General features: G+C 42.4%; 1 protein-coding gene across 1 annotated transcript in view; it reads right to left on the minus strand.

The window, feature by feature from the left end:
* The window catches only part of pigg (phosphatidylinositol glycan anchor biosynthesis class G), a 103,856-nt gene that overhangs the window by 25,213 nt on the left and 50,809 nt on the right, over positions 1 to 27,834 (minus strand). The window contains exons 9-10 of the mRNA XM_039813419.1: positions 16,608 to 17,011; positions 13,537 to 13,728 (exon numbers count right to left, since the gene is read on the minus strand). Of these exons, the coding sequence (XP_039669353.1) occupies positions 13,537 to 13,728; positions 16,608 to 17,011 (596 nt within the window). The remainder of the gene's footprint in view (positions 1 to 13,536; positions 13,729 to 16,607; positions 17,012 to 27,834) is intronic.

Below are 27,834 nucleotides of genomic sequence, written 5' to 3' on the forward strand. Positions count from 1 at the left end.
CATGTAGACAGAGAGCAGCGGTCCGACACACACACACACACACACACACACACACACACACACACACACACACACACACACACACACACACACACACACACACACACGTGCAGACGGAGCAAACTACGTGGGTTCTGCAGTTTTGTTGAAGTCACAGTGAGTCACAGCGATGCCGATAAAGTGGTTTCAAGTGTGGATACAGTTTTTAAAAACTTCACGCAGACACCTTTCACTGTGATATGATATTAATGGCGAGCCGAAAGCAGTCACGGTGCTGTTGACATTACACTTCCTGTGAGACAAGCAGGCACAACAGTGGTTTCTATGCCCTAGGGACTGACTGACCGGCTGAGGTTTGAAGGCAAGGCAACTTTACTTCTACAGGACCTTTCAGCAACAAGGCAATTCAAAGCAATTAAGAACGGTCATGATGAAAATAAAACAGGCTAAAAAAAGAATAATATACAAATACAAGAATACAAGTTTAATAATTATTCAATTTAAGAGGTTGTAGGGAAGGGTTTGGGAGGAGAGAGGGAGGGGTTTTACTTTTATTTAATTTCTGTCAGTGTAAAATATTCTGAATAAATAACAGAATGTTCTAAGTAAATAGGATAAATAGGTTTGGAATTATTTTTACAACTGAAATATTTTTTTTGTAACAGACAGAGGGAAAGTCCCGAAAAATGTACTGTTGGGTACCGGAACCGAATTTAAGGTACAGGTATCCAGGGCATGAAATTAACATGAGTTGTTGCATTTTTTGCAACAACTCATGTGTTATGGTCCACATTCACCAGAGTTTTTGTTGTTGTTGTGGTGTGCGTAGGCTACTCCTGATTTTGTCAGTCATCTCATCTCTTATATGCAGTGGCGTAACGAGCCAACATCGGACCCCTATGCAGTATTATCAAGGCTGGCCCCCCTACTACAGCACGTGATGACGGCGCAATGTCCACGAGTAGGCTACCATGAATAGGACAGGACAGGATCATAGAGACACAGCAACTCCTGTTTTTCACCTTTTATGAGGCAAAAAAAAAACTGGCTGGTAAAAAGCCACTTTTGCAGGTGGATTTAAAAATCCACCTGCAAAAGTGGCTGGTGGTCAAAAAAGTTAACTTCATGCCCTGCCAGTATCTATACTGGTATTGGTTCAGATGCGAAAGGTATCCAACCCTACATAGAATCCCTATCTAGAAAATGCAACTGTTTCCACAATGTATTTATTCAACAATGGATCAAAGTATATCTAGGCAGGTACACAGAAAATGAAGTATGGTTTTAATACTAAACCCAGTATCGTAACATTATTTAAAGTGTCAATCCGTAAGATTTTGCTGGGGGCAGCATAGCAAACTATTGTCATTTTAATGAAGAAGTCAGGCAACAACTAACCAACAGTGATCTGATTTTCTCAACAAGTCCTCCAAACCATACGACGACTTTGGCTTGTTTATCTCTACCCTCTAATACAACCCACACAAGCATTATCCGTCCTCATATCTTAAAAAACGAAACAAAATGGTCGTTGTTTTAAACATGTAGTTAAAGGAACACGCCGACTTATTATAATATACTGCTACTTCTGCTACTTGGGCGAAGTGATTAGCGCAACACCTGAAAAGCACCGTTGTTACTCTCTAGAGATGGTCCGATACCGATACTGGTATCAGTATCGACTCCAATACTGCCTACAACGCTGGTATCGGTAAGTACTGGAGTTTACGCACCGATCTGATAGCACGTAATAAAGCCCTAAAGAAAATCTACTTTAAAGTAGTTTATGTTCTTTTTCCGTTATAACTGACTGTCAAACTGGATAATAGAAGAAAGTTCTGTGGACTTCATTGGTTGTGTTTGTTCATGTTTCACAAAGAGTTTAACCTGAGCCAGACCAACAACAAAGATAGAAATCATATCACTGGCTCCTCACCACGGGGCTTCTCAGGTGCTGCGAGCAAATCACTCCGCCCAAGTAGAAGAAGTAGCAGTGCTTCGCCTTCTGAGAATATAGTTCCCAGTATGTATACGGTTAGAAGATGGCTGTGTCTCATATGACCTTGTAATTTGTACACGCTGTGACTATACAAATCACAACATGTAAATAGAAACATGGTGGCGTTATTTTGTCACTTATTGGGAGCAGTAGGCTAGATGGAGCCGGTTACCTCCAGGATCTGTGCTAAGCTAGGCTAGCGGTGGGTGTGTCAGACATGCACGGAGATGAGAAGGGTACGTATGGACTTATCTATTCTGGGGGATACGGTGAATAAGATAAAGTCCCAATAAGTTGGCGTGTTCCTTTAACGTTGTGAAACGGTTGCAGTTTGGCTACACTAGGTCACAAAAACTACTTGGTTAGGTTTGGAAAAAGATTGTGGTTGGTTAAAAAACCCAAAAGATTGGTTGTGGTGATGTTACTCAACGTCCAGTTACGCACGCAACGCAGAACGTGACGTAGTTCGTTACCTTACTTCCTGCTTTGCCACTGGAGGGCGCCACCGCTATAAACATGATTAATATGAGACGTAATTGTTGCTCAGTTCGTAATGCTGCAAATATAAATATTGCAATACTTTTATCAGTGGGCCACTGGCTTAATCACTATTGCGTTACCTCCTTCAGCGACAGATAGGGAGTTAAAGGGATGATAGAATGATTATATAGGGTATTCCACACTGTTCCTTATGGTCTCCTAATGGGGTATGTAACATTGGTTGGGCTGAAAATGGCCTGGTTGATATTTTATTGGCCCTTATGCATCCCTGTGTTTTGGCCCTATTTGTAACAAGAGCTTTTCTTCCAAATATGGTATGGTCATGAATATTTAGATGAGCTGCGCGCTGCTTGGTTGAGCCTTAGCCCCGTACACAGACATTAGAAACGCGACAGAATCTCATATTCCAGACACTGCAATGTTTCCTTACCAAATTCACTTCTGAGACTTTTTTATGCGAGAAATCAACTATATAAAGCTCAAATATGGGCCGTTTTACGAAAATGGATGGCTAATTGCAAATTTGGTAAAACTGTGTGTCGGAGTTCAGCTGCCTGTGTTGCTGCCTCGCCCGGCCTGCCTTCCTCCCACAGACCCCGGCTTGCTGTAAGCTCGATTGAGCTCCGGCGCGCGGCTGCAGCCCACAGCACCTCATACCCGCGCAAAGTCACCGTTTGGGCTGGTGGACTACTACCAAACGCCGCTGCCCTGACAAAGCTCCAGGGCCTGCATCTCCTCTCTTTCTGCTAGCTAAATGGCCCGTGTGTGAGAGCGCGGTCAGCGAGCTTGTTAAACCAGCAATCTCTTACCACATGTTACACACATGTCACGCCACTTAGCTATACAACATATAACTATATGTTTTATAAAGCTAACAACGGTGTCCGATTTCAAGTTAATGAATATTTGTGAGCTGTAAGGGTTTCGTTAGCTGCGACTGTCCCTGCAATCCTATGTGTACAGATTGCGGCTAGTTAGCTTTAATTTTTGGTACGTATTAGTATATTTACAGTTTGAATTTCGTCCACACCACTTATACAACATCTAACTATATGTTTTATAAAGCTAACAACGGTGTCCGATTTCAAGTTAATGAATATTTGTGAGCTGTAAGGGGTTTCGTTAGCTGCGACTGTCCCTGCAATCCTATGTGTACAGATTGCGGCTAGTTAGCTTCATTTTTGGTCGTAATTCGGTATATTTACAGTTTGAATTCGTCACGCCACTTATACAACATCTAACTATAGGTTTTATAAAGCTAACAACGGTTGTTCCGATTTCAAGTTAATGAATATTTGTGAATTCCAGAGGAATTCTAAGAGGAGGCTAGCTAGCTCTCATTGATAGAGCTCCATCCAGCCGCAGGCTCTATCAATGAGACTCATGGACAAGCGCCGTTTATTTTCCCAATCGTTTGTTTAAATAACTCAACACATTATAATTACACACATTATAAGATTAACTAGAATCTGTGTTAAGAGAATGCTGGCGTAACAAGCTCGCTGACCGCGCTTTCACTCACATACACCGGGCATTTAGCTAGCTGCAGGAAGAGGGGAGTTGCAGGCCCTGGAGCTCTGTCAGAGCAGCGGTTTGGTAGTAGTCCAATAGTCCAAACGGTGACTTTGCGGCGGGTTATGAGGTGCTGTGGGCTGCAGCAGCGTGCGCGGGCTCAATCGAGGCTCACAGCAAGCCGGGGTCTGTGGAGGAAGGCAGGCCAGGCGGCGAGGCAGCAACACAGGCAGCACCAGCCTCTGAAGTCCGACACACAGTCGGACAAAATTTGCAATTAGACATCAATTTTCGGTAAAACGGCCCATATTTGACCTCTAAGTAGTTGATTTCCGCATAAAAAGTCTCAGAAGTGAATTTAATGGTAAAATAGCATATGAACAATGTATACATTTTCTGAGATCTGCAGCGACCTAGATTCAGAAGACTACCTGATCTCAGGTCAGTTGTGTAGCCTATGCAAATGTTGGGCGGTGACCGTTCTCTTAATACACCCATGGCTGTGACAAAGGTTCCGGATTTTGAGATGCTTACGCAAGCAACTAGCTTTGTTGAGATTCGCCCGTTTTCAGCGGCAGTTTCAAAATATGAGATTTTCATAGTAAAGGGGTGTCAATGGGATTTTGAGCTTATATGTATGTCCTATTTACCCACCGAACTGTCGTTATTCAATTATCCATCCATCCATCCATCTTCGTCCGCTTATCCGGTGTCGGGTCGCGGGGGGAGCAGCTCCAGCAGGGGACCCCAAACTTCCCTTTCCCGAGCAACATTAACCAGCTCCGACTGGGGGATCCCGAGGCGTTCCCAGGCCAGGTTGGAGATATAATCCCTCCACCTAGTCCTGGGTCTTCCCCGAGGCCTCCTCCCAGCTGGACGTGCCTGGAACACCTCCCTAGGGAGGAGCCCAGGGGCATCCTCACCAGATGCCCGAACCACCTCAACTGGCTCCTTTTGACGCGAAGAGGCAGTGGCTCTACTCCGAGCTCCTCACGGATGACTGAGCTTCTCACCCTATCTCTAAGGGAGACGCCAGCCACCCTCCTGAGGAAACCCAATTTTCGGCGCGCGCACCCTGGATCTCGTTCTTTCGGGTCATGACCCAGCCTTCATGACCATAGGTGAGGGTAGGGAACGAAAACGGCCGGTAGATCGAGAGCTTTGCCTTCTGGCTCAGCTCTCTTTTCGTCACACGGTGCGATAGATGGAATGTAATACCGCCCCGCTCGCCCGATTCTCCGACCAATCTCCCGCTCCATTGTCCCCTCACTCGCGAACAAAACCCCAACGTACTTGAACTCCTTCACTTGGGGTAAGGACTCATTCCCTACCCGGAGAAGGCATTCCATCGGTTTCCTGCTGAGAACCATGGCCTCCGATTTAGAGGTGCTGATCCTCATCCCAACCGCTTACACTTTCGGCTGCGAACCCGATCCAGTGAGTGCTGAAGGTCGCAGGCCGATGATGCCATCAGGACCACATCATCTGCAAAAGCAGCGATGAGATCCCCAGCCCACCCGAACCGCAACCCCTCCCCACCCCGACTACGCCTCGATATCCTGTCCATAAATATTACAAACAGGATTGGTGACAAAGCGCAGCCCTGGCGGAGGCCAACCCTCACCTGAAACGAGTCCGACTTACTGCCGAGAACCCGGACACAGCTCTCACTTTGGTCGTTACAGAGATTGGATGGCCCTGAGTAGAGACCCCCCCCCCCCATACTCCGCGCACCTCCCACAGTATCTCCCGGGGGACCCGGTCATACGCCTTCTCCAAATCCACAAAACACATGTGAGCCCGGTTGGAGCATCTGGCGCCCCTCCAGGATCGCTAGCAGTGAAGAGCTGGTCCGTTGTTCCACGACCAGGACCGGAATCCGCATTGTTCCTCCTCAACCTGAGGTTCGACTATCGGCCGAACCCTCCTTTCCAGCACCTTGGAGTAGACTTTACCAGGGAGGCTGAGGAATGGTGATACCCCTGTAATTGGACACACCCTCTGGTCCCCCTTTTTAAAAGGGGAACCACCACCCCAGTCTGCCACTCCTTTGGCACTGTTCCAGACTTCCACGCAATGTTGAAGAGACGTGTCAACCAGGACAGCCCCTCCACACCCAGAGCGCTTGAGCATTTCTGGACGGATCTCATCAATCCCGGGCTTTGCCACTGTGGAGTTGTTTGACTACATCAGTGACTTCCGCCCGGAAATGGCGACAATCCCCGTCCATCCTCCAGCTCTGCCTCTAACATAGAGGGTGTTAGTCGGATTCAGGAGTTCCTCAAAATGCTCCTTCCACCGCCCTATTACCTCCTCAGTTGAGGTCAACAGTGTCCCATCCTTACTGTACACAGCTTGGATGGTTCCCCTTCCCCCTCCTGAGGTGGCGAACAGTTTTCAGAAGCACTTTGGTGCCGACCGAAAGTCCTTCTCCATGTCTTCTCAAACTTCTCCCACACCCGCTGCTTTGCCTCTTTCACGGCAGAGGCTGCGGCCGCCCGGCGCCCCGGTACCCTGCAACTGCCTCCGAGTCCTCTGGGATAACATATCCCGGAAAGACTCCTTCTTCAGTCGGACGGCTTCCCTGACCACCGGTGTCCACCCACGGTGTTCGTGGGTTACCGCCCCTTGAGGCACCTAAGACCCTAAGACCACAGCTCGGCGCTGCAGCTTCAGCAATGGAAACTTTGAACATTGTCCACTCTGGTTCAATGCCCCCAGCCTCCACAGGGATGCACGAAAGCTCCGCCGGCGAGGTGCGAGTTGAAAGTCCGTTGGACAGGGGCCTCCTCGAGACGTTCCCAATTTACCCGCATACACGTTTGGGCTTACCAGGTCTGTCCAGAGACTTCCCCACCCCTGACCCAACTCACCACCAGATGGTGATCGGTTGACAGCTCTGCCCCTCTCTTCACCCGAAAGTGTCCAAAACATACGGCCTCAGATCAGATGAAACGATTATAAAATCGATCATTGACCTTCGGCCTAGGGTGCTCTGGTACCAGGTACACTTATGAGCATCCCTGTGTTCGAACATGGTGTTCGTTATAGACAATCCATGACTAGCACAGAAGTCCAACAACAAACAACCACTCTGGTTTAGATCAGGGAGGCCGTTCCTCCCAATCACGCCTCTCAGGTGTCTCCATCATTGCCGTGTGCGTTGAAGTCCCCCACAGAACAATGGATTCCCCCACTGGCGCCCCCCATGCAGGACTCCACTCAAGGTCTCCAAGAAGCCGAATACTTCGAACTCCTGTTTGGTGCATATGCACAAACAACTTTCAGAGTTTTCCCCCACAACCCGCAGGTGTAGGGAGGCGACCCTCTCGTCCACCGGGGTAAACTCCAACGCGCGGCGCTCAGCCGGGGGCTTGTTAGTATCCCCACACCCGCCCGGCCGCACACCCTGAGCAACTCCGGAAAGAAAAGAGTCCAACCCCTATCCAGGAGTACAGTTCCAGAACCGGGACTGTGCGTGAGGGTAAGCCCCACCAGATCTAACCGGTAGCGCTCCACCTCCCGCACCAGTTCCGGCTCCTTCCCCACACAGAGGTGACGTTCCACGTCCCCAGAGCCAGCGTCTGCTGCCCGGGTCTGGTCCGGTCGAGGCCCCTGACCTTCACTGCCACCCATGTGGCAGCGTACCCGACCCCAGCGGTTCCTCCCACAGGTGGTGGGCCCATGGGCTGGAGAGATGGGAGCCACGTAGCTTGTTCGGGCTGTGCCCGGCCGGGCTCCGTGGCAAACCCGGCCACCAGGCGCTCGCCGACGAGCCCGCCGTCTGGGCCTGGCTCCAGACGGGGGCCCCGGGCTTCCTCCGGGCAGGGTCACTCCATTTCTACCTTGTTATTCAATTATGACAGGGTAAAATCGGTTTTGCATTCTATCACCCCTTTAACAGACAGTCTGCATCTGATCTTCTCACTGGTTGGAAGTGGGTGGGGCTCAGTTGGAAAAAGCTGATGTCACGGGGTGTTTCCAAAATCACTTCCTGATCTGTTTACATGAAGTCTGAAGTATTACACTTTTCAAATATAATACCATAGGATGTTTGTTTTAACCTTGAGTTTTGATTGTTGCTATTTAGTCATGAATATTGAGGGCCCTATCTTGCACCCGGCGCAGCGCGAAGCCCGACGCAAGTGCCTTTGCTAGTTTAAGACCGACGCAGTTGTCAGTTTCCCGTCCAGCAGCCACGTTGTTTAAATAACAAATGCACCTGCGCCCATCTGTGGCCCATGCTGGTCTTACAGGGAGGTGTGTTCAGGTGCATTCTTGCCTATCTTGAGGCAGCAGGAAGTGATCAACAAAAACCTGGTCTAAAGTCAATAACGCAGCATTTCATTGTTATTTTAACAGCAAATTAGTAAAATGCGTCTAGGCACAGCCCGCGCACACTATGCTTTTACACACACACAGGGAAGTACACAAACATGCAAAAGATTAAAAATAAAAAATATTATGGTGCAAATCCGCCATCATAACAGCAATGCTCCAAGGTAGAAACGCGCCTGGCTTTTAAAGGGAATGGGAGATGATCTCTGATTGGTTTATTGCATGTTACGCCCAAAACACACCTATGAATTAACGCACCTGGGTCATGCGCTTCACGCTGTGAGCTTAGATCGTTAAAATAGGGCCCTGAATGTTATTGAGGGAAAAAAGTCTTCAGGGGCCTTAAAGCCTCAAGGAATCCTCCACATGGCTAGGTGGGAAAACTCGACCAGTCGAATTAATCTTATCTCATTTGCTGAATTTTGTTATGTTAATAGTAGTAGCAGTGAAGAGAAAACTGTAGCTTTTCAAGCTCTGGTTCAGAGGAGCTGCCTGGATTTCATGTTACCTTGGAAACAAGCGCTGGTGTTCCAGCAAGTGAATAAGAAAAGGTAAGACTACGTCCAATCCCTCCCCAACATATTTGGTATATCCCCTTCATCAATCACCTGCATCGGGCTAACGCTTACACTAAATCAGCCAAAACAAGTAATTCACTGCCAGAGGAAAGCTTTGAAGCAGACGCCTGGGAATGAGGAAGGCCGGCCCACTTTGTCTGAGCCGTGGTCTTTCTGGGGAATAAATCTGGGCACGTCGGAGTCGCAACTACTGAAATGCCACTGGGACAAAGTGGCAGACTTTAAAACAACGGTTACAGACAAAACATCTAATTACACTACAAACCACGAGATCAATACCCGCTTTGCTGGCAGAGCGTGTTGATGGCTCTATTTTTGTATCGGCTTCATGTTAGATTAGAAGAAATCAGCTTTTTGTCTGAAACAGTAGCATGAAAGATAAAGTACACACAGAAGCACTTAACAATGCTTTGAAGTCAGTGGAGAATAATGATTTGTCAAATGTTACCGCTGATGTGCTGTACCAACACAGAATTGCCTTTGAAAAATAGTTATAAAATGGTTTACCTCTTGGGTAATAAAACTGAAAACTGAATTTTGTGTGCGAGTATATATGTGTGTGTGTGTGTGTGTGTGTGTGTGTGTGTGTGTGTGTGTGTGTGTGTGTGTGAGGCAGGGGTTCACAGGTGTTTTGAGACGAGTTTGAATACATTTCCATTTTTAAGCGGGATCGGTATGCATGAATATTTTTAAATTGGCAACCTGCACAACAGCCCATTTCTAGATAAAGCAGTACATGATAAAATGGGTCATGTTTTGTGCAGGTGTGGAGCACATACACACACACACACACACACACACACACACACACAGATGAAAACAAACATTGTAGATGCTTATTGTGGCTTCATGTTTGGTAGAAAATGTGCCATAAATGCAAAGGGGCACGACGGAGACGGCAACAAACTTTGGCGATGATGTATAGAGACTTAGACAGGCTTGGCCCTCAGCCGGCTGCTTTGATGTTGAGCTATTTCCTATTGGAACACTTGTTCAGAAAATTTGATTTGCTTCATCCTTTATGTTACCTTGACTGCTCCTTTCTTTATGGTTTGTCTTTTTTAGTGTTGTCAGGGCTCGGGTAGTAATCGTTGATCTCTCAATATCCTGTTAAATAAAAATAATGTAAAGTGCATGTCAGTTGACTGGCTGTCTATTTTTAGGCTCATTTCTGATTTTGCCATGAGGAAAGGTGTGTGTGCGAGAGAGAGGAAAAACAGAAAGAGAGAGACAAACTGTATCCACAGTGACATCAATCCAAGTAACTCTTTGAAACATTTAAAGTGAGCCGCGTTGGCGGTTCTCAACCCCATTAGCCATTTTGAAAGCTGCAACAGCGCAATTAGGCAGTTGGCACAAAGGGAAGGCAAGGAAGGAACTGGGGAGTTATCAGAGGGCTTTATTCTGATAAAACACAGAAAGAGTAACCCAGGAAGACCAGACTTAAGTATAGGGTCCACTATACAAAGTCATTCCATTTAACGTTCACATTATGGTGTGAAGGGAAAAACTCAGCGGTGAAAAATGCAAAGTTTTTTGGCCTTTTCATTCCAGAGACCAAGAAACGGCTCTTATATTTGATCTAAAACAACCATAAGCTTGACTAATTGGTTGTTCAAAACTACAAAACCAAAATAATCCACCCCTCAGCAGATGGAAGCTATACTACACAATCAAAGCACTATTGTAGTACAATTTCAAAAATACAGTACAGCTTCTCCCTGCCAGGCAAACAAAATACAGCACCTGAGATGATGTCCTCATCATAAGGCCTAAGACTTAAGTTTGTCTTAGCTATATAAAGAACGTTGGCAAGCAATCCACAGTGTGGACTAAGTCAAAAATACATCCTTGAGGCAGAGCACCGTAATGATCCACTTGTTGAGGTCTGAAGAAAAAAGCTGACGGACGGGGTCAACGCCAACCTTGTCAATCATACAGTTCGTCAAAAAGGAGCCGGGGTCCCTGCATGGCTTTAGTCAGGTGTCTGTGTATGGGTAAGGGTGGGAGGTTGAGCTTTTAATTAGGTGAGCAGGTAGGAGAGACTACCATGGAGAACAGGAAAGGTTAGGGAAGGCCAGGTACTGGTGGTAGATGAAGGGAGGTCAGGGAAGCTAGACAGGAGAAGTGCGCGCAGCCCTGCACACTCATTATTTCCTGACGGGGGTTAGTAGGAGATAACTCTGTGCCAAGCTACAGTCCGCAGAATTAAATATTACCACACTTAGAAGCAGCTCGATTGTCGATTTCCTCTCTTTTTTATGGTAAATGCCATTAACAGCTATTACATATATATTGTGCCAAAGGAATAGATGTATACAGTGTAAAGAGGCATCAATCTAAGAATAATTATGTCTTTTTTAAGGCATTACACACAATTCTTCATTATTTAGGTGGAGTTCAAGGACGCACAGATTGTCTAAGGTGCACTGAACACAGAAGAGTTGTGCATCACGTCATCATCAACTGTTTTATCATGTACTGTGTAAAATGAACGTGACTATGGAACTATTATGCTTGATTAAGGTTTGAGGGTCTGGGAGATGACAAATGTCTCCATTTCTGGGTTACATTTAATTCTGGTCTCCAAACCAAATAACCACAAATAACTGCTTGATTTAATGATTATTCTGTTGTTACATAAACAGCACTAAGAGTCTACAGCCATGCTAGCAGCTCTGTGAGGCTGTACTTAGGCACAGAGGTGCTTTGAGCTAAATGCTAATGTCGGCATGCTGACATGCCAATGGTAACATGCTGGTGTTTAGCAGGTGATATGTATTATAGGCTGATGGGAGTCAATAGTTTAGTTTAAAAAAACATTTGAAAAGATGATGGCCCTAAAAGAAAACGTGGTAACATGAATGTCTGCACCGTATTTCATGGCAATCCATTCAATAGCTGTAGAGACATTTTGATGGAAACCACAAATATGAACCTTCTGGTGGCACCAGAGGAATCCTCAGGCGATCGCAAAAAATCCTGTGAATATATCATTTAGGGACCACGAATGTTGTAAAAATATTTGATTCACAAAATGTGTGTATGTGCTCGTTGCAAAAGAGCTGTGTTTGTCATTGAGGAAGTGGTTCAAGGAAATGTCACTGATGCACAGAAAGTTTAAGTCTTAAAGCTTAAGTCATAAAAATAGTTTAGGCCTTTATGGCATAAGAGGGCATTGTGTACTAGACAGATAAGCAGGGACACAGGAAAGGTAGTTTAAGGACGAGGAAGTTGCACCACAAGGTCCTGACCTTGTGTGTGTGCGTGTAAATTTCGGTCTAGAAACTAAGAGACACCCCCCTGTGAGGAGAGAATAAAAGACACAGGGTAAACTCAGATCAGCGTTAATTTTCAGACGAGATCTTGGTAGACCAGCTCTGACTTAAAAATGTCTGTTGCCAGGGAAACTAAGAGGTTGTCTGTGGATCCACAGCTGTGTTGAACTCTTATGCTGTACTCAGTAAATGTGCTTAACTGAACGCTTCGTCTCAGATTGATCCTTGTGTTCTGGTAAACTTAAGTCCGATTAAAGAAGGTGTAGGAATGAATTAATAGGAGTCAAATATGACAGGCCTTAGGGCCTGATTTGGACAAAATTCCACTACAATGTCAATAAAAGTTTGTGCCACTCCATCTAGTAAATGTTGAGCTATTAAACTGGATAAGGTGTTAACTTGGACCTGCTGATTGTGCTAAAGGAAAAGTCAGGGGATCAGCAAAGCCATTAAGACTGTACAAAAGTTTATGGCAATCCATCCAATAGTTGTCGAGATATTTCAGTCCGGACCAAAGTGGTGGATGGACTGACCCACATTGCCATCACTAAAGCCATGCTGCTTTCATGACTAAAAAACATACATAGCAAAATGGTTGTTTTTCTGCACTTTTATTTTGCACACTGGAGACTCCCGGGGAATTTCTACATATTTCAAAACCCTCCAACTACTTTTTTACAACTTTTCTTTTTTATTGCTCAACTATAGAGAGCAATGCATCGTTTTATGGAAAATAAAAAACTAATTTTCAAGACAAATGAAAAGCAAATTTACAAAACTATTATTCCAATATTCTTCATGGTGATAGATTACCTCTTCACCATCTCCGTTCAATTTGTAGTCTAATTAGCTGGCTTACTCCTCTGTGTTGTGAAAATGAGACTTTGCTACAGAGGACAGGAGGGTTGGTTGGGGCTGGGGCTGTGCCAGTGACTCGTGTTGGAGGGGAAAAGAACTGTCGATACTACTGCAATTTTTACAGACTGTCAATTTAAACAGTCATAGATTGCGCGGCTCGCCTTTCGGTGTTAATTAACATAATTTAAGACGCTGTCAGACTTTCGTTTTGAAATTGAGGGTACACTTGGTTGGGGAGATTTACTGTAGGTAGGAAAAAATAAACGGTACAGCAGTTCATCATCATAGTTTAAGAGATGCGGGTGTTGAGTGTTTGTCCCAAATGACACATGCAGCGCTGCAGCCTGCACGCTCAGCTGCATCAGAGCAACCCAGCACTCCTGCACTGTAAATCAACTTACTAACAGGGTACAGCAATGTGCCAACTGTTGTGTTCAATTAAGTCCTGATCATGGGGTTCACAAAAACTTACTTGGATGTAGTTCGACCAGAGTGTTGCCAGGGAAACAAGACATTGCCGACAGCTGCCCGGTAGCTGTAGACACCCAGAAGTCCAAGGGCGAGAGCAACCTTAGAAACCCATGAGCACCGTCTTTGAACCAGGAGGTAGATAAGAACCAAACAGAAAGCAGCCAGCAGGGAGAGTACCGTTCTGTGCTCGGAGCTAAAAAAAAACACAGACAGACAAACAGAGAAGGGGTTAAAGGTGCCGTAGGTAGGATTGCGAAGATCCAGGACTTTGAACATCGACAACTTCTCAGTCCCTCCCCCCTTTCCGCTAAAGTCCAAAATGGTCTCCTAAGCCCCTCCCCCCACAAGGGAGAATTAATGTGTGTGTATGAGTAGTGATTGACACGCCAGAGGAGCCAGATTATTTTTTTTAAATGACCTGCTTCATGTAGTTCTACTAGAACATAGGGTCAGTTTCAGCAAATATGACAGAAAGTTAGTTTTATAACTCTTACCTAGTGCACCTTTAAAGGGTCCCATGGCATGAAAATGTCACTTTATGAGGTTTTTCAACATTAATATGAGTTCCCCCAGCCTGTCTATGGTCCCCCAGTGGCTAGAAATGGCGATAGGTGTAAACCGAGCCCTGGGTATCCTGCTCTGCCTTTGAGAAAATGAAAGCTCAGATGGGCCGATCTGGAATCTTGCTCCTTATGAGGTCATAAGGAGCAAGGTTACCTCCCCTTTCTCTGCTTTGCCCGCACAGAGAATTTGGCCCGCCCATGAGAAAGAGAGAGACATGACATGGCTTGCAAACGAGCAAAGTGGCAGTTGGTCAAGGCCACACCAACACCCTCCACCTTGCCCCCCCTCTCTCCTCCTCAATAGCATTTAAAGCTACAAACACAGAAATGGCACATCCTAAGGAAAGCTCTTTGTAGGACTGGCTCTAGTGGCTGTAATTCTGCACCATGGCTGAATTTCGGGAAAGAGACTTCAGATACAATATTAGGGGACCACTAAGGTCTATATAAAAGAGACTTCAGATACAGTATTAGGGGACCACTAAGGTCTATATAAAGGAGACTTCAGATACAGTATTAGGGGACCACTAAGGTCTATATAAAAGAGACTTCAGATACAGTATTAGGGGACCACTAAGGTCTATATAAAAGAGACTTCAGATACAGTATTAGGGGACCACTAAGGTCTATATAAAGGAGACTTCAGATACAGTATTAGGGGACCACTAAGGTCTATATAAAAGAGACTTCAGATACAGTATTAGGGGACCACTAAGGTCTATATAAAAGAGACTTCAGATACAGTATTAGGGGACCACTAAGGTCTATATAAAAGCATCCAAAAAGCAGCATGTCATAGAACCTTCAAGAAAACGCTGTGCTCTAATATGGAGTTCTTTTATAACTGAATTTCATTTAAAAACACATTTACAGTACACACAGTACACAGTATTATGTATTTCAACAGTTTTTGTAAATGTACCACTGCTGCGTAGAAACTTCTGCACATCCTCTAACTTGCAAAAAAAGTTTAATAGTAGGCAAAGTTTTTTGCGATTCTTCAGGCAAAATTGCGTTGCGGATGTGGGGAATATTTTTCTGTACGTAAATGTCCCGTAAAATATAATTGGCAAAACTGAATTAAGTAATTTGATCAATATAAAAAAAGACGGTTTAAACCTTGAAGTAGACTATTTACTGAGCAACAGAGAACATTTGGACGAGATGAAAGACTGTCGGTCATATCCTCCAGCAGTAGTTTAAACTTTAAAGAGGCACATATCTTCAATTGTTCACCGGATTTAAGGCTATATAGTTTGAAATTACACTGCTACTGAGCACAGACAGGTAATAAGACCCCAAAGGACAAATCAAAGTTGAATTGAAGCCTTGTATTTAGCAGTTGGCTGGATCAGACAGTAGTGGAAGCTGGGGTACTTTTGAGACAAGTTGAGGCGTAACACTACCTAGATCTCATTATCCAAGCAACAGGCAGTGCAGGTAGGAAGAAAGGGCAACGCTGAACAGGGAAAAGGTCGGAATCCACATCTCTATTCCACAATGTGTTGCATGTTAAAGAACAAACCATGATCCCCGGCCCACTGCTGTTAACAGAATATTAATGGTTCTGAATCTGTCAGTTTTACTGAGAAATGGCCAATTTTCTACAGCCTGAGCAATCACAGAAGGCTATTTTCCCTACTTGAATCTTTTCAAAAAGAAAAAGCTAAGTGGAGGGTCCTGTCAGCTTTTCAGCCAGAAAAACACCCTTAACAATGTTTCCCTGTTAGGAGAAAAGACTTGTATAATGTTAACAGCCTATAGCTACCCTTAAATGTCTGTGATGGCCAAATCATTCACGTTGTTTTTTTTTTTGTTATCCAGTGTTATTTCCCTGTACACTGAACCAGCCTCATCTTTTTCCTATATTTCCCCTAATGGCCTTCAATATTCCCCAGAGAACAGGGGGGAACTTGTTACATTGATCCGTTACTCTCATGTGTAGGTGGAGAGACAAATGGAGACTGTTGCTGCAGTGCATTCTAGACTACTGAGGCTACTGTCTTTGGACAAATTGGTATCTCGTCCTTTTCACAATGACTGTAACCCCATGTGACTGCTGACGTCTGTACTTAAACAGTGAAAGAAGCCTATTCACTTTCATTCTGTAGGACTTGCACTAAAACCCCAAGTTTACCTCAGATTTTAGACTGTAGCGGTGTTTAAAAGGAGTTCTTATACTGTCTTGTCACCTACATGTTCCCAAATATCTGCATAAAAAAGGCCAATAATCCTCAGCTCTGCCTCATGTTCATTACAGTCCACAACACAAGAAGAACGAACAACCTTCTGAAGATTTTGCTGTTCATAGAGCCTTAATACTTAATATTTTGAGTGCTACTTACAATGTCTTTCCTTGATGTGTAACCAGTGCTCTGCGTATGTAAACTTTTCGCTTTTTGTAAATGTATGTTTTCTTGTGCACAAGTGAGACTACCTATATACATAATTAAATGCATTCAATAATTGGTTCGTTTTTTTTTCATTTTAGAGGAATGGTAAACCCAACCTGTTAAGCCAATGTCCCACGTCGGGAAGATGAGCCCACTGCACCCCGGTCTGATTGAGGGAGCGCAGCAGGCGGCAGCAGACCAGAGTGAAGGGCGGCGTGGCTAACGCTAGCCACTTCTCTGAGCAAATCTCTGCCTTAGGGTGAGCAGGGGGATGACAGTCTTTGGAAGGGAGGATAGGCTCTTCTTCATCTCCAGAGCCACTCTGCTCTCTGAAGTACTTGCGGCAGACGTCCTGGAAGACGGCGAGGCAGAGGGTGTTGAGCAGGAAGTACCAGATTTGGTGCTCTTCCTCTACAAAACTGCTGGCCGCCAAGCTGAGAGTCTGTCCGACTGTGCCGGCAAGCAGCAACACGTCCAGCTCCGACAGCGACCACTCACTGCCACTGCTCCCCAATGGAGACTAGGAGAGAGAAAACAAAAGTGCATTAAAACAGAAGCTCAAGCGCAAGGAGGAAAAAGATGTTAATTCTGACAAAGAGGTCATTCTTTTGCTGTTGTCTGTTCATCTTGGGGGTCAAATAAATCGAAAAACAGCTAGGTAGGACAGATACTTTAGGTCTTGGGCCTAGAAACAGATGAGCTTGGTAGAGATCTGGGATCTCCACATGATGATTATCATGTTTGTAGCCAAAAGTGCAAAAGTAATAGACCCTGACTGAATTCCAAACCATAGGAGTCAGTTTGCTGCCTCAACAAATCAATTTAACTTAAGACCATTCAAACTTGATACCATTTACAAATACTGCAATATATGCAACTATCACAATTACACAAGCCTGACTAGACACTCAACCTATTCCCCCCTCGCCCACCTCTGTACTGTGGATCAGTTGGCAGTTATAATTTTTCAACTCATAATTATTTGGACCTGTGGTGATTCATACCAATCTACTTCAATATGAAAAACCTCATCTAGTGACACTCAGTAAATGATCCGCGTAATTCATAATAAAACAGTTCAATTTGCAACCACTTATAACTGCTCTATTATCTCGCACACATCATTTCAAACTCAAAAAGAGAAAAACTTTCTATTTATGAATACTGTATACTTTGCACATCCAAATGTTATCAAGTAAACTCTATCCAGACTGCTGTTCTTTTGCTAATGCATGAGATTCAATCTGTCATCACATTTTACGGTATGTATAACATATACCTTTTTTTTGCCATGATGCAGCAGGCAGCGACCGTGAGCTGTCATTCATAAATTGTGCTTGGTCACTCATGAATGTTTCTGTCACATTTTTAAAATTGGGGTTTGTCCAATCGCATACTTGTATGCAAATTATAAGTTCCTTGGTGACGGCACATCGCCAATGCAAAGCAAGTTCAAATGAAGTACAGCCAACCTCTTAGTTCAGCAGCAATATTTTAGCCCAACAAACAACTACCAAATACAGGCATGCATCTTAGCCTGTGTTCAGCTTGATGACAAAGAGAGGCTGAGCCTGTACTTGCACAGTCTGCATGCTACAGTATCAGTTCACTTTGGGACTGGACTGTCTCATACCTTTTACCAGCTTTAACACACACATATGCCTGTTTAAATATTTAGTTCTGGTAGTTGTGTTCCAATAAAGGAAAACAGTATCACTAGATTGTGGCAAATTTAGGATCTACAACTTCTAGATTGCATACATTTTCATGCATTATAAGTATCTAGGTTGTTCTTTATGAAACTCTTTCAATCACCTTTTTTTATGAACAGTAAATAAACAAATTAAATAAAATTATTGCAAAATATAGTTCTCTATTTCACACATTTCAGGTTTGAGAAGGCTCTGCTCATTAATTTTACCTTTCATCATTACTGAGGAGAAGATTAATGTATGTCTACAACTTCTTTGGTTTTTTTAGATAAAAAATGTCACAGACCAAAGGGAGCTGTAATACGTTTTTCCAGCTCCACTGCTCTCTGTTCGAGCCTCTCGCTCACCTTCAGTGGTTGGAAAATTATGAAATCTCAAAAGCAAGGGTTCCTCGTGTTTTCCTTCACTGAGCAAGTCTTCTTCATACTCATCTGTGTTCATGGCATTGTTTCAAACTAGATAAAAGACAAGCGTAATAGATGTATTACTGAAAGAAATTAGGATGCATCGGAATTTAATAATACTCTATTAATATACGATTGATACAATTTCTCTCTGGTTTTCACTTTGCAATTTGCATGCCTTAGCAATATATTATGATTATTTGATTCAATTTCTTTCAAATTATGTTATTATTCATGGTTGCTTTTGACACAGTTGATCACACACTGTTGTTGGACAGGTCTGAAAATGTGGAATACCACAAGGATCAATACTTGGCCCCCTTCTGTTCGATCTTTAAACACAGCTTTAAAAACAATAACATTAAAGGACAAATCCGGCGCAAAATGAACCTAGGGGTTAATAACATATGTGTACCGAGTACTTCTAAAGCTAGTCGTCGGGGCACGGGTAATATGCTTGAGCTATGTTACTGGTTGCACGACGTTTGTCATTCGATTGGTCATGACCGTTTTCCCAAGATGGCGCCTGCATGTATACATGAATGGTACTGTCTTTATAAACTATCTTTTTAATAAACTGTCTGTACACTTACAAAGTTCTCAATGCTTTGGTTTACATGTAGGGACCCTCATTATGCTACCGTGGAAATGTGGTGCTATTTTGAACGTTGTTAGTGTTATAGAAATAGCGATTTCTTTTTACTTTACCCGTGCCCCGACGACTAGCTTTATAAACTAATTAGCGGTTTGCGATAAAACTGGTCAGATTCGATTAGCATGAAAACATGTCCCAGAGAACGGTTGACTCTGTACACGTGTTATTAACCCCTAAGTTCATTTTGCGCCAGATTTGTCCTTTAAGTACCATAGTTATACTGACGATACTCAAATCTTCATTTCAATTTCACCACATGACTATGGTAAATAATTGTTTTCTGTAAAACAGTAAGTCTTGGACTCAGATCTAAAATTAGCAGTCATATTGAATCAATTACATCTCAAACAGTTAATTCATGCATCCATTTCAAGCAGGTCAGACTATTTTAAGTCTTTTCTCAGGTGTACCAAAGAGAGCTCTTGGGTAACTACAACTTATCCCAAATTCAAGCCATGTGCAGATATTACACCAAATTAGAGAATCAATTTTAAAACTTCTTTATGAACCTTCAAGAACACTTTTGTGACTTGGGTCTGCATGTAGTTCCAATTAGCTGGGACTCCAGGAAGTTACTGGTCGTAACGAAGAAACAGCCCAGCACTACATTTTTACACTTCGGTTTTTGTATGGAATAAACTAACTAGATATATAATATGTAAATGGGGTTGGGCATCATTTTGATTTGAACAATTCTGATTCCAATTCCTCCTTTTGATTCCGGTTCTTATCGTTTCTCGATTCAGATTTGAGGGGTGGAGTTGAAACGGGTCACATGCTTATTTCACAGATAAAAGGAAAATTTTGATTTAATGGTGATTTACAGTTTTACCGGGGTTTTTCAGCCACACGTTAGAGCATGGCTGCAACACAACAAGCACCAGGGCGCTACCGAAACCAAAACGTGCGCATGTTAAATTTGGAATCGATGATCGGATTTGAAACCAAATTTTCCGAACGATTCCAATAAAGAAACAATTCTATTGTAATTGTAATTTTTGAAACGATTCCAAGTTGAAACGGGTTCTCAATGCCCAATCCTATTTGTAAATGAGTGAGCTTGAGTGGTAGGTGGATTAGCGGTTTCCCACTTGTTTCTACTGTGTGCTAAACTAAGCTAACCGCCTTCTGGCTGTAGATTTATGTTAACAGACAGCTATTAGAATTTTCTTATCTACCTCTCTGCCAGAAAGTGAATAAATGTCAAACTATTATCAAAAAAGACTGAAACTGATTGAAACAATAAATGAGCTAGGATATGCTCTTCTGTTGGGGTCTCATCTATAAACGTGGCGTTGGCACAAAACAGGGCTGAAAATGTGCGTATAGTAATATAATATGCCGATTTAGATTTTCTAAAGCTGAGCTCTTGGATCTATGTACTGAATTGGGTCCAGTAGAGAGGGCAACGCGCCGGAACTGTGCCATCCCGGTCCACCTCGCCACTTCTGCGGGAAACTGGCTGTATCCAGAGGGAAATGTCAGACAGCTAAGTGTTTTTTTAAAATAAATATTATATATAATCTTCAACTTTATCACTAAGGCTTGTTTGGATATAATATATAGTTCTGTTAAATCTTATCATACAAGTCTGATATATCGAAGCTTTCCCCGAGTGCCGTAATGCCTGCTGTTTTGGACGTATTATTAATATATGTAGTCTATAGATCAAGGTTCCATACACTGTGCAAGAACAGGCCGAAATTATAATTCAATTTGCAGCAATTCCTGAACGTCTGAGAAGTTTTTTGCTTTTTCTCCGCCAGTCATCATGATTCGGTGTATCAACTGCCAGTGTCATTCATACACTGATCAGCATTCACGAGGTGCTTTGCATTGACTATTTATGGTTAAAAATGGGTGTGTACAGGGCGGGATAAGAGGCTGATCCACGTACGCACGCATGTAGTTAGTCTCTGATTTATAAAGGGAACATTGTTTACAGGTGTGCGTACACATGGTTTTATAAATCAGACTTTTTTTCGGCGTACGCCATTTGGGGCTTTTGGGCGTAAGGATCCTACGCACACTTTTATAAATGAGACCCCTGTTGATTTGAAGAGCATAACAACAACAGAACAGAACATCCATTAATTAAAAAAGGGACTGAAGCCTGCTGAGGATGGATAAAGGACATTACTCCCCTTCTCCTGTCAATGGCATTCTCTGTATCATCACAAAGCAAACTGAAATGACATTTCCCCCTTAAAATATTGAAGGACCTCTGGTACAATATTTGCATGCATGCTAGTCAATATCATATTTCTATGACTTTAGGCAAAAGTACTATGAAACTGATTAAACAAATCGGCTCTGGAAATAATTAAACCATTCTGGAGTTTAATACGTGTATGATTTATCACATACTACTTCACGACTTTCCATTATGCAGTTTTGAAAACACCCTTTCAGCCTCAGCCCTCTGTGATAGGACTTTCCAGCTTTCTCATGTGAAATAGAAGATATTTTCACTCAGGCAAAAAAAAAAAAAGAAAGCCTATCATAAGATATTATATAAGAAACTCAATTAATATATTTGTTAGGGTGTGTTTTTTTTAAATATTGCTGGTATTTTACACTTAGCATTTCTCTTTTCAAATATTCCCCACTTGTCATCTCCTTTATAGATACTACCTTTTTTAAATGAAGTACACTCACCTTTAGGTTATTAAAATCCCTTCAGTTGGAATTCTAATCACATTTTTGTTGGAGTTGTGAGTGAGTAAGTGTGCTTAATCTTCCAGTTGCAGAGAAACTAATCAGGATACCTCTAATAAAAGGTTTGGATGCCGCCCATAATGCAGCCATCTGTCAAGCCAAAGCAGGCGCAGCTTTGCACTTTGATCCACACAGATTCAAGTGGTTCTATAATTTAACAAGACCTTACCTAACTTCAGATCATTTCATTTTACCCTTTCCGGCCTTCATTTTGGAACTTTGTTGCACAATATTCTCCTCCTTTATTTCCTGAATGGTAAATCCAGCTGAATATTTGAAGCATTTAAGGAAATTGAAAAGTTGCTGGAAACTGTCCAAAAAGATGCAACACTGGCAAAAGCAGATTTGTTACCATCAAAAAAGTCTTCAGAGGACTTCCTGCAAATTCATTACCAATACTAATATAGTGTAGCACTAAAACAGATTATCTAATCTCTATATCAAAATGAGCTTGTCAGTCATGACTTAAGAGGACACAAAGTCTACTAATTGTATTTCCTCACACAGGTTATTACAGAGATTAAGAATTTGGCCATGAAGATGGGGCAACAATTGTAAATGTTTAATCACCGTTTTTGGAACAAGATATGTATGCAATATATGGAACAAATTCATATACTTCTTTCAAAGTAATCAATAGCATTTTAAAATTGATTCCAACATCAAGTGCAAGTCAATGTAAGGCAGCTGAAATGCTACTGTAGTTTTACTGTATATGGTCTAGTTACAAGTTGTATTTAATATATATATATATATATATATATATATATATATATATATATATATATATATATATGCAGCAGGATTCATGAACACAAGTAACAGCTTTTGTAGTTGAAGACAGATTACAGCTAGTTTATTATTTATAAATGTATACTGTTATGAAGTTTTTAGAAACCGTATAATTTAAACAATGTTGAAAGGTTGAAATGGATCTGCCAATTAGAATCCAGCACTTTAATTCTCTTTAATGGCCTCCCCCAAAAAAATGCAGGACTTTCACCCCGGAGACCGCTGTCCGTGTCCCATGTGTAACCAAAAGTCAACGTTGACTTAGTTACGTCCATAACTATGCTACAGTACGCTACGTTACGTATCTGAAGTCCTGCGTTCTTTTGGAGTCTCATATACTCGGGTTTCGATGTGTGGACCTTTGTTTTTGTTTTTTTACCATAGTCAATAAATCAAAAAAGTGATGACAGGTTAAACAATAAAGAAATCGACTGTTAGTTGCAGCCATAGCGGCCAGTAAATACTTTTTTCTTTTGTGTCATTCACAGAGACAAAAGGGTGTAGTCTAAATCTTTCAAAATACTTTGAGTTTTTGTACATGTTTGAAGCATTATTTGTTAACAGTTGATACAAGTTTGTTTTTTGCTCACCTACATGAATCGAGCCACAACTTTCTGTCCGACTGTTTTACCTTTCGAGCCAAAGTCTGGGGATTTCTTGAGAATTTGCTTGCTAGATGAGGTAGCACCCTTCTCTTTACTAGTCCAATCATTACCTGCCAGCTGAGCTACGTGCACTTTTTTTTAAAACATCTTTGTGACATTGGAATTCAAAGAAAATATTCCACAGTCTTTTTAAGGAAGCCAGAGTCACAGAAAAATCTACAGTACATTTCCTCCGCATGCTCCAGTGTATAGATATTGGAGTTTATTTCTTCAGCTAACCTAATGGCCCGAGTGGATTTCTTCTGACTATTTTGCCCTATCAGCATTTTTGCAAAGTTCTCAGGAGGGAAATGAGATGTAACCTTTACAGATAAATGATAATGAGCAAATAGGTTCAGCAGTAAAGAGGACTTATCTTTTAGGCCAATTCAAACAAACACTAAAGACTTAAAGCTTCCACCTTCTGAATAACTAGTCCCAATATATCTGATAGATTGCCCACATTTAGAGGAGCGATCTTAACATCGCTGGCAATAACTTTTATATGCTGAAGTAAGCTTCAACATAGCTGTTATAGGGGGAAGACAAAATAACAAACAATTTATTTGTGAAACAAATTTGAGCTACGCAAAACCATCGAAAGCACTGCCACAACAGCGGGCCGTTGGCTGTATTTCTAAGCCCACTGTATACTGGTATCTCCCTTTGTTTGTTTGCTAGTTTTTCATTTTTGACGGCTGAGTCTCTTTGTCCATCAACGTTGTAGGTTTAATGGTGTCACGTAGGATTAATGACATCTTCAATACCGGTAATTCTTACTAGTTATTTAACAAGATAATGTGGCCTCTTTTCTCTCTGTTAATTCCTCATATTAGTTTGACAACTAACCCAAACCCACTTGCATGTACAGCTGATTTAGAGGTGGTTGGGTAGGCGGGTGAAAAGGCCTTGGGGGGTGGGGGGCTATATGTGTATATGTGTGTGTGTGTGTGTGTGTGTGTGTGTGTGTGTGTGTGTGTGTGTGTGTGTGTGAGAAAAGTGTTTTAAAAACAGCTGACATTGTAATAATTTTGGCCATAAATGCATCATTACAAAATAAACGGAGGTAAACTTTAACATTACTATTTGTATTATAAAAAACTGAGATATTATGCCCAATAAAAGCCTCAAAGAGTTGCATCAGTAAATGATTTTCATGCAATTTATGTATGCGGGGAGCCAGCAGAAGTCAGCCGACTCAGCCAAAGAAGATTAAACTCAGCTGCCACTTCATTAGGCCCACCTAGCTTAAACTAAAGCAGTGTAATACAACAGTCCTGCAATTAGTCTCGCATTGCCAGACCTTCCTCCACAGCGCTGAGGAGGAGGGTCTGGCGAGTCCACGCAGTATTACAGGATGGGAGAAAAACGTGCTCTGGTTTATTGGAATTTCTTTAAACCAATCACAATCGTCTGGGGCGGCACTATAAACGCCAGGCGCAGGTACAGTGCCTCTGGTGGAACATGTGTACGTAGGGAGGCGAGCTCCGGAATTAAAATGGCTGTCAAGTGTGTGACGAGAAATTTACTCGAAAAAGGTTCTAATGTTTTAGAAATACATTACACATACTGTATTATTAATATAAATACAGTTCAATAGCACCCAAAAAAATCCAAGTTGGATCTAAAATGTAAGTAAAAATGGATCATTATAACCGTCACGAAGGTAGGATTCATTGCAGGACTGTTGTATTAGACTGCATTAGTTTTGGCTAGGTGTACCTGAGTGTATAGTGAGTATACTCTATGAGTCAGCAGAAGCCTGAAACTATTTTGGTTTACAGTAGGTGCCCAGTGAACAACTGTCAGTGGAAAAACTGCACACCATCTAGAGACCCACTTCTTTTAATAATACATGGTCTACTGCTGCACTGGCTGGCATCATTTTGAATAGCACATTCATTGCAATTTCTCTAACATGACCTTATAATGCAGCTAATAACTCAACTTGTAAAACACTCCTTTGGCAAAAAAAAAAATAAACAAAAAACAGAGAGCACCATTTAGCTGGAGAGACACAATGATTTCTACAAATTCAATTCTGGTATACTGGAACATTTTTTATATGGAGTGCAACAATTGTGTTTTTTTATGTTGTGTTAAAAAAAGAATACAAAACATATGCTTTTTAACATGATGGATTATGTTCATGAATGCAGCAGCGTGTTTCAGAAATGTGAGCTGACTTTAAAGCTTTAGTGCGTAACTTTTTGATATTAATGAACGTCTGTTACATTCAAGCCATTGCCAAATGAGTTGCTACAATGCTAATTAAGACTATCAGCTCCACACAACTCTCTCTGGATTTCTCAGTATGGCTATGTTCAGAAGATTGTGGCGTCTAGAGACTTTTGCGCGCAGAAACTCGAGTGACGATAATGACCTCTTCTGAAGAGTCCATCATGTTATTTTAATCCTCCGTGTCCTCTTTGGCTACTAGCAACTGTGTGGAGGGTGGGGTGGGGGTAAGCAATCACTGAAGGCCTGTATCATGTGGACCTGCTGACAGTGTTGTTGTCATTCCTTAGAATTCCTCATGTGGCTTTAACAGATTTTGAAAACTGAGCCTGGGACTTCTGAGACGTAGAGTAAGCTTCTGCAGCAGCAGAACAGACTGTAGCGGCATCTGTAACAAATCCAGCGTTGTGCTGTTGGCATTAACAGTTACACTATGGAGTTTAACAAATTCTGAACTCTCTAGAACTCTCACAGTCAACGCATTGAATGACAAATAGATTGTCAGATGTGTCAACATAAAACACATTTTCTTTTATGTCAAAATATTCAAAGTTATATTACTGCATTATAAATGTCAACATTAACGCTACTCCCTACTTTTTTTAACCATTTTCCTGTGCAATACTGTAGACTAATTAAGGAGTAACTAATAGGGCTCCCTGCAACCCTTCATTAAAAACACATGGTAAGCTGTGCATACAGCCAAGCACTGTTTGATTAATATAAATGGTGCCCAAAGTCTTAAATCGACTAAAAGGGCACGCGCTGAAACATTCCTTTACAGCTGCGTTTGGGTGAAGTGATTTTTCAATTCTCACAGATCCAAGAAAATCTACTAAAACTTTTTTCTCAGGCCTTTGTTTCACAGCCCATTCAAGTGATTTAAGGGTGCATTAGTAAAGACTTTTGCTAACTTAGCTAAATCACAGAGTGGGGGTACAATAGACAAGAGTGTGCCATCCCATCCCCCCTGAGCCTCGGTGGATTTAGTAGCTTCTCTCTCAAATAAATTCTGGTAGTCTCCAAGGTAATGTTTCTCTACCCGCAGATGTGAATAATTAAATCCTAAAAGCAATAATCTCTCTTTAAAACAGCAGCAACTTAGTGAATGCAGCTGTCTGGATGGAATACTAACATTACTGTTCACTTGTCTCTTTAATATTTTTCGCTCTAAAGCAATGATGGGTACTTCTGCTGTTGCCAGGTAGTACTCGGAAAAATTGTAGTCGAATAAAGAAATATAGAAATTATTATTTGATTAAAAGAATATATCAGCTGAATATATAACACCTGAACACGGACATTTAAACAGGTACTAGGGCTGCACGATTAATCTAATTGCAATCACAATGTCACTCTGTGCGATTACATAACCGCAAAAATTGTGCAATTTAAAGCTGCAGTAGGTAAGATTGTGAAGAGCCAGGACATTGCCAACAAATTTGAACACTGACAACTTCTCAGTCCCTCCTCCCTTTCTGCTGCAGCCCAAACCGTCTCCTAAGCCCCTCCCACACAACGGAGTTTGACAGAACTGCCGGCATGTCAGACAACATGTTCAATAACTAAACACTAACACAACGTTAACTTTACTCACCAACAGTAAAACGATGCTAACTAGCAGGCTACCGTTAGCCATTTCAGCATCATATCAGACCGACCACTGTGCTAACGTTACTATCATCCTCACCAACTGCTTTGTGGACTTTTGACCACTAATAACCAAGCGAAAGATAAATCATTCATGGTAATTATGTTACCTGTTGAGAGGAAATGTGGCTACATCTGCATCGTTCTTCAGATCTTTAAAATCCTGAAGCTCACGCCACCTCTGAAAAGCCACTCCAATATTCACGGAGTTTTGGAAAACCTTTCTGCAGCTCGTGCGCGGGGAGGGGGGAGGGGAGAACGCTATATATGCGTGTGCCTGAGTAGTGATTGACAGGCAGATAGACCACCCCTGTGGCCCTGATTGGAATTTTGCCAATGGCACTACAGGCTGTAGGAGGTGCCAGAGGAGCTGTCTTTTTTTTTTTTTTTTTACATAATTCATGTAGTTCTACTGGAACATAGGGTCAGTTTCAGCAAATATGACAGAAAGTTAGTTTTATAAGACTTACCTACTGCATCTTTAATGAAACAAAAAGGTGTGCTGTGTGTGTGTGTGTGACACTCCAGTC

Source organism: Perca fluviatilis, chromosome 10, assembly GCF_010015445.1.
Source record: "Perca fluviatilis chromosome 10, GENO_Pfluv_1.0, whole genome shotgun sequence".
Lineage (NCBI taxonomy): Eukaryota > Metazoa > Chordata > Actinopteri > Perciformes > Percidae > Perca > Perca fluviatilis.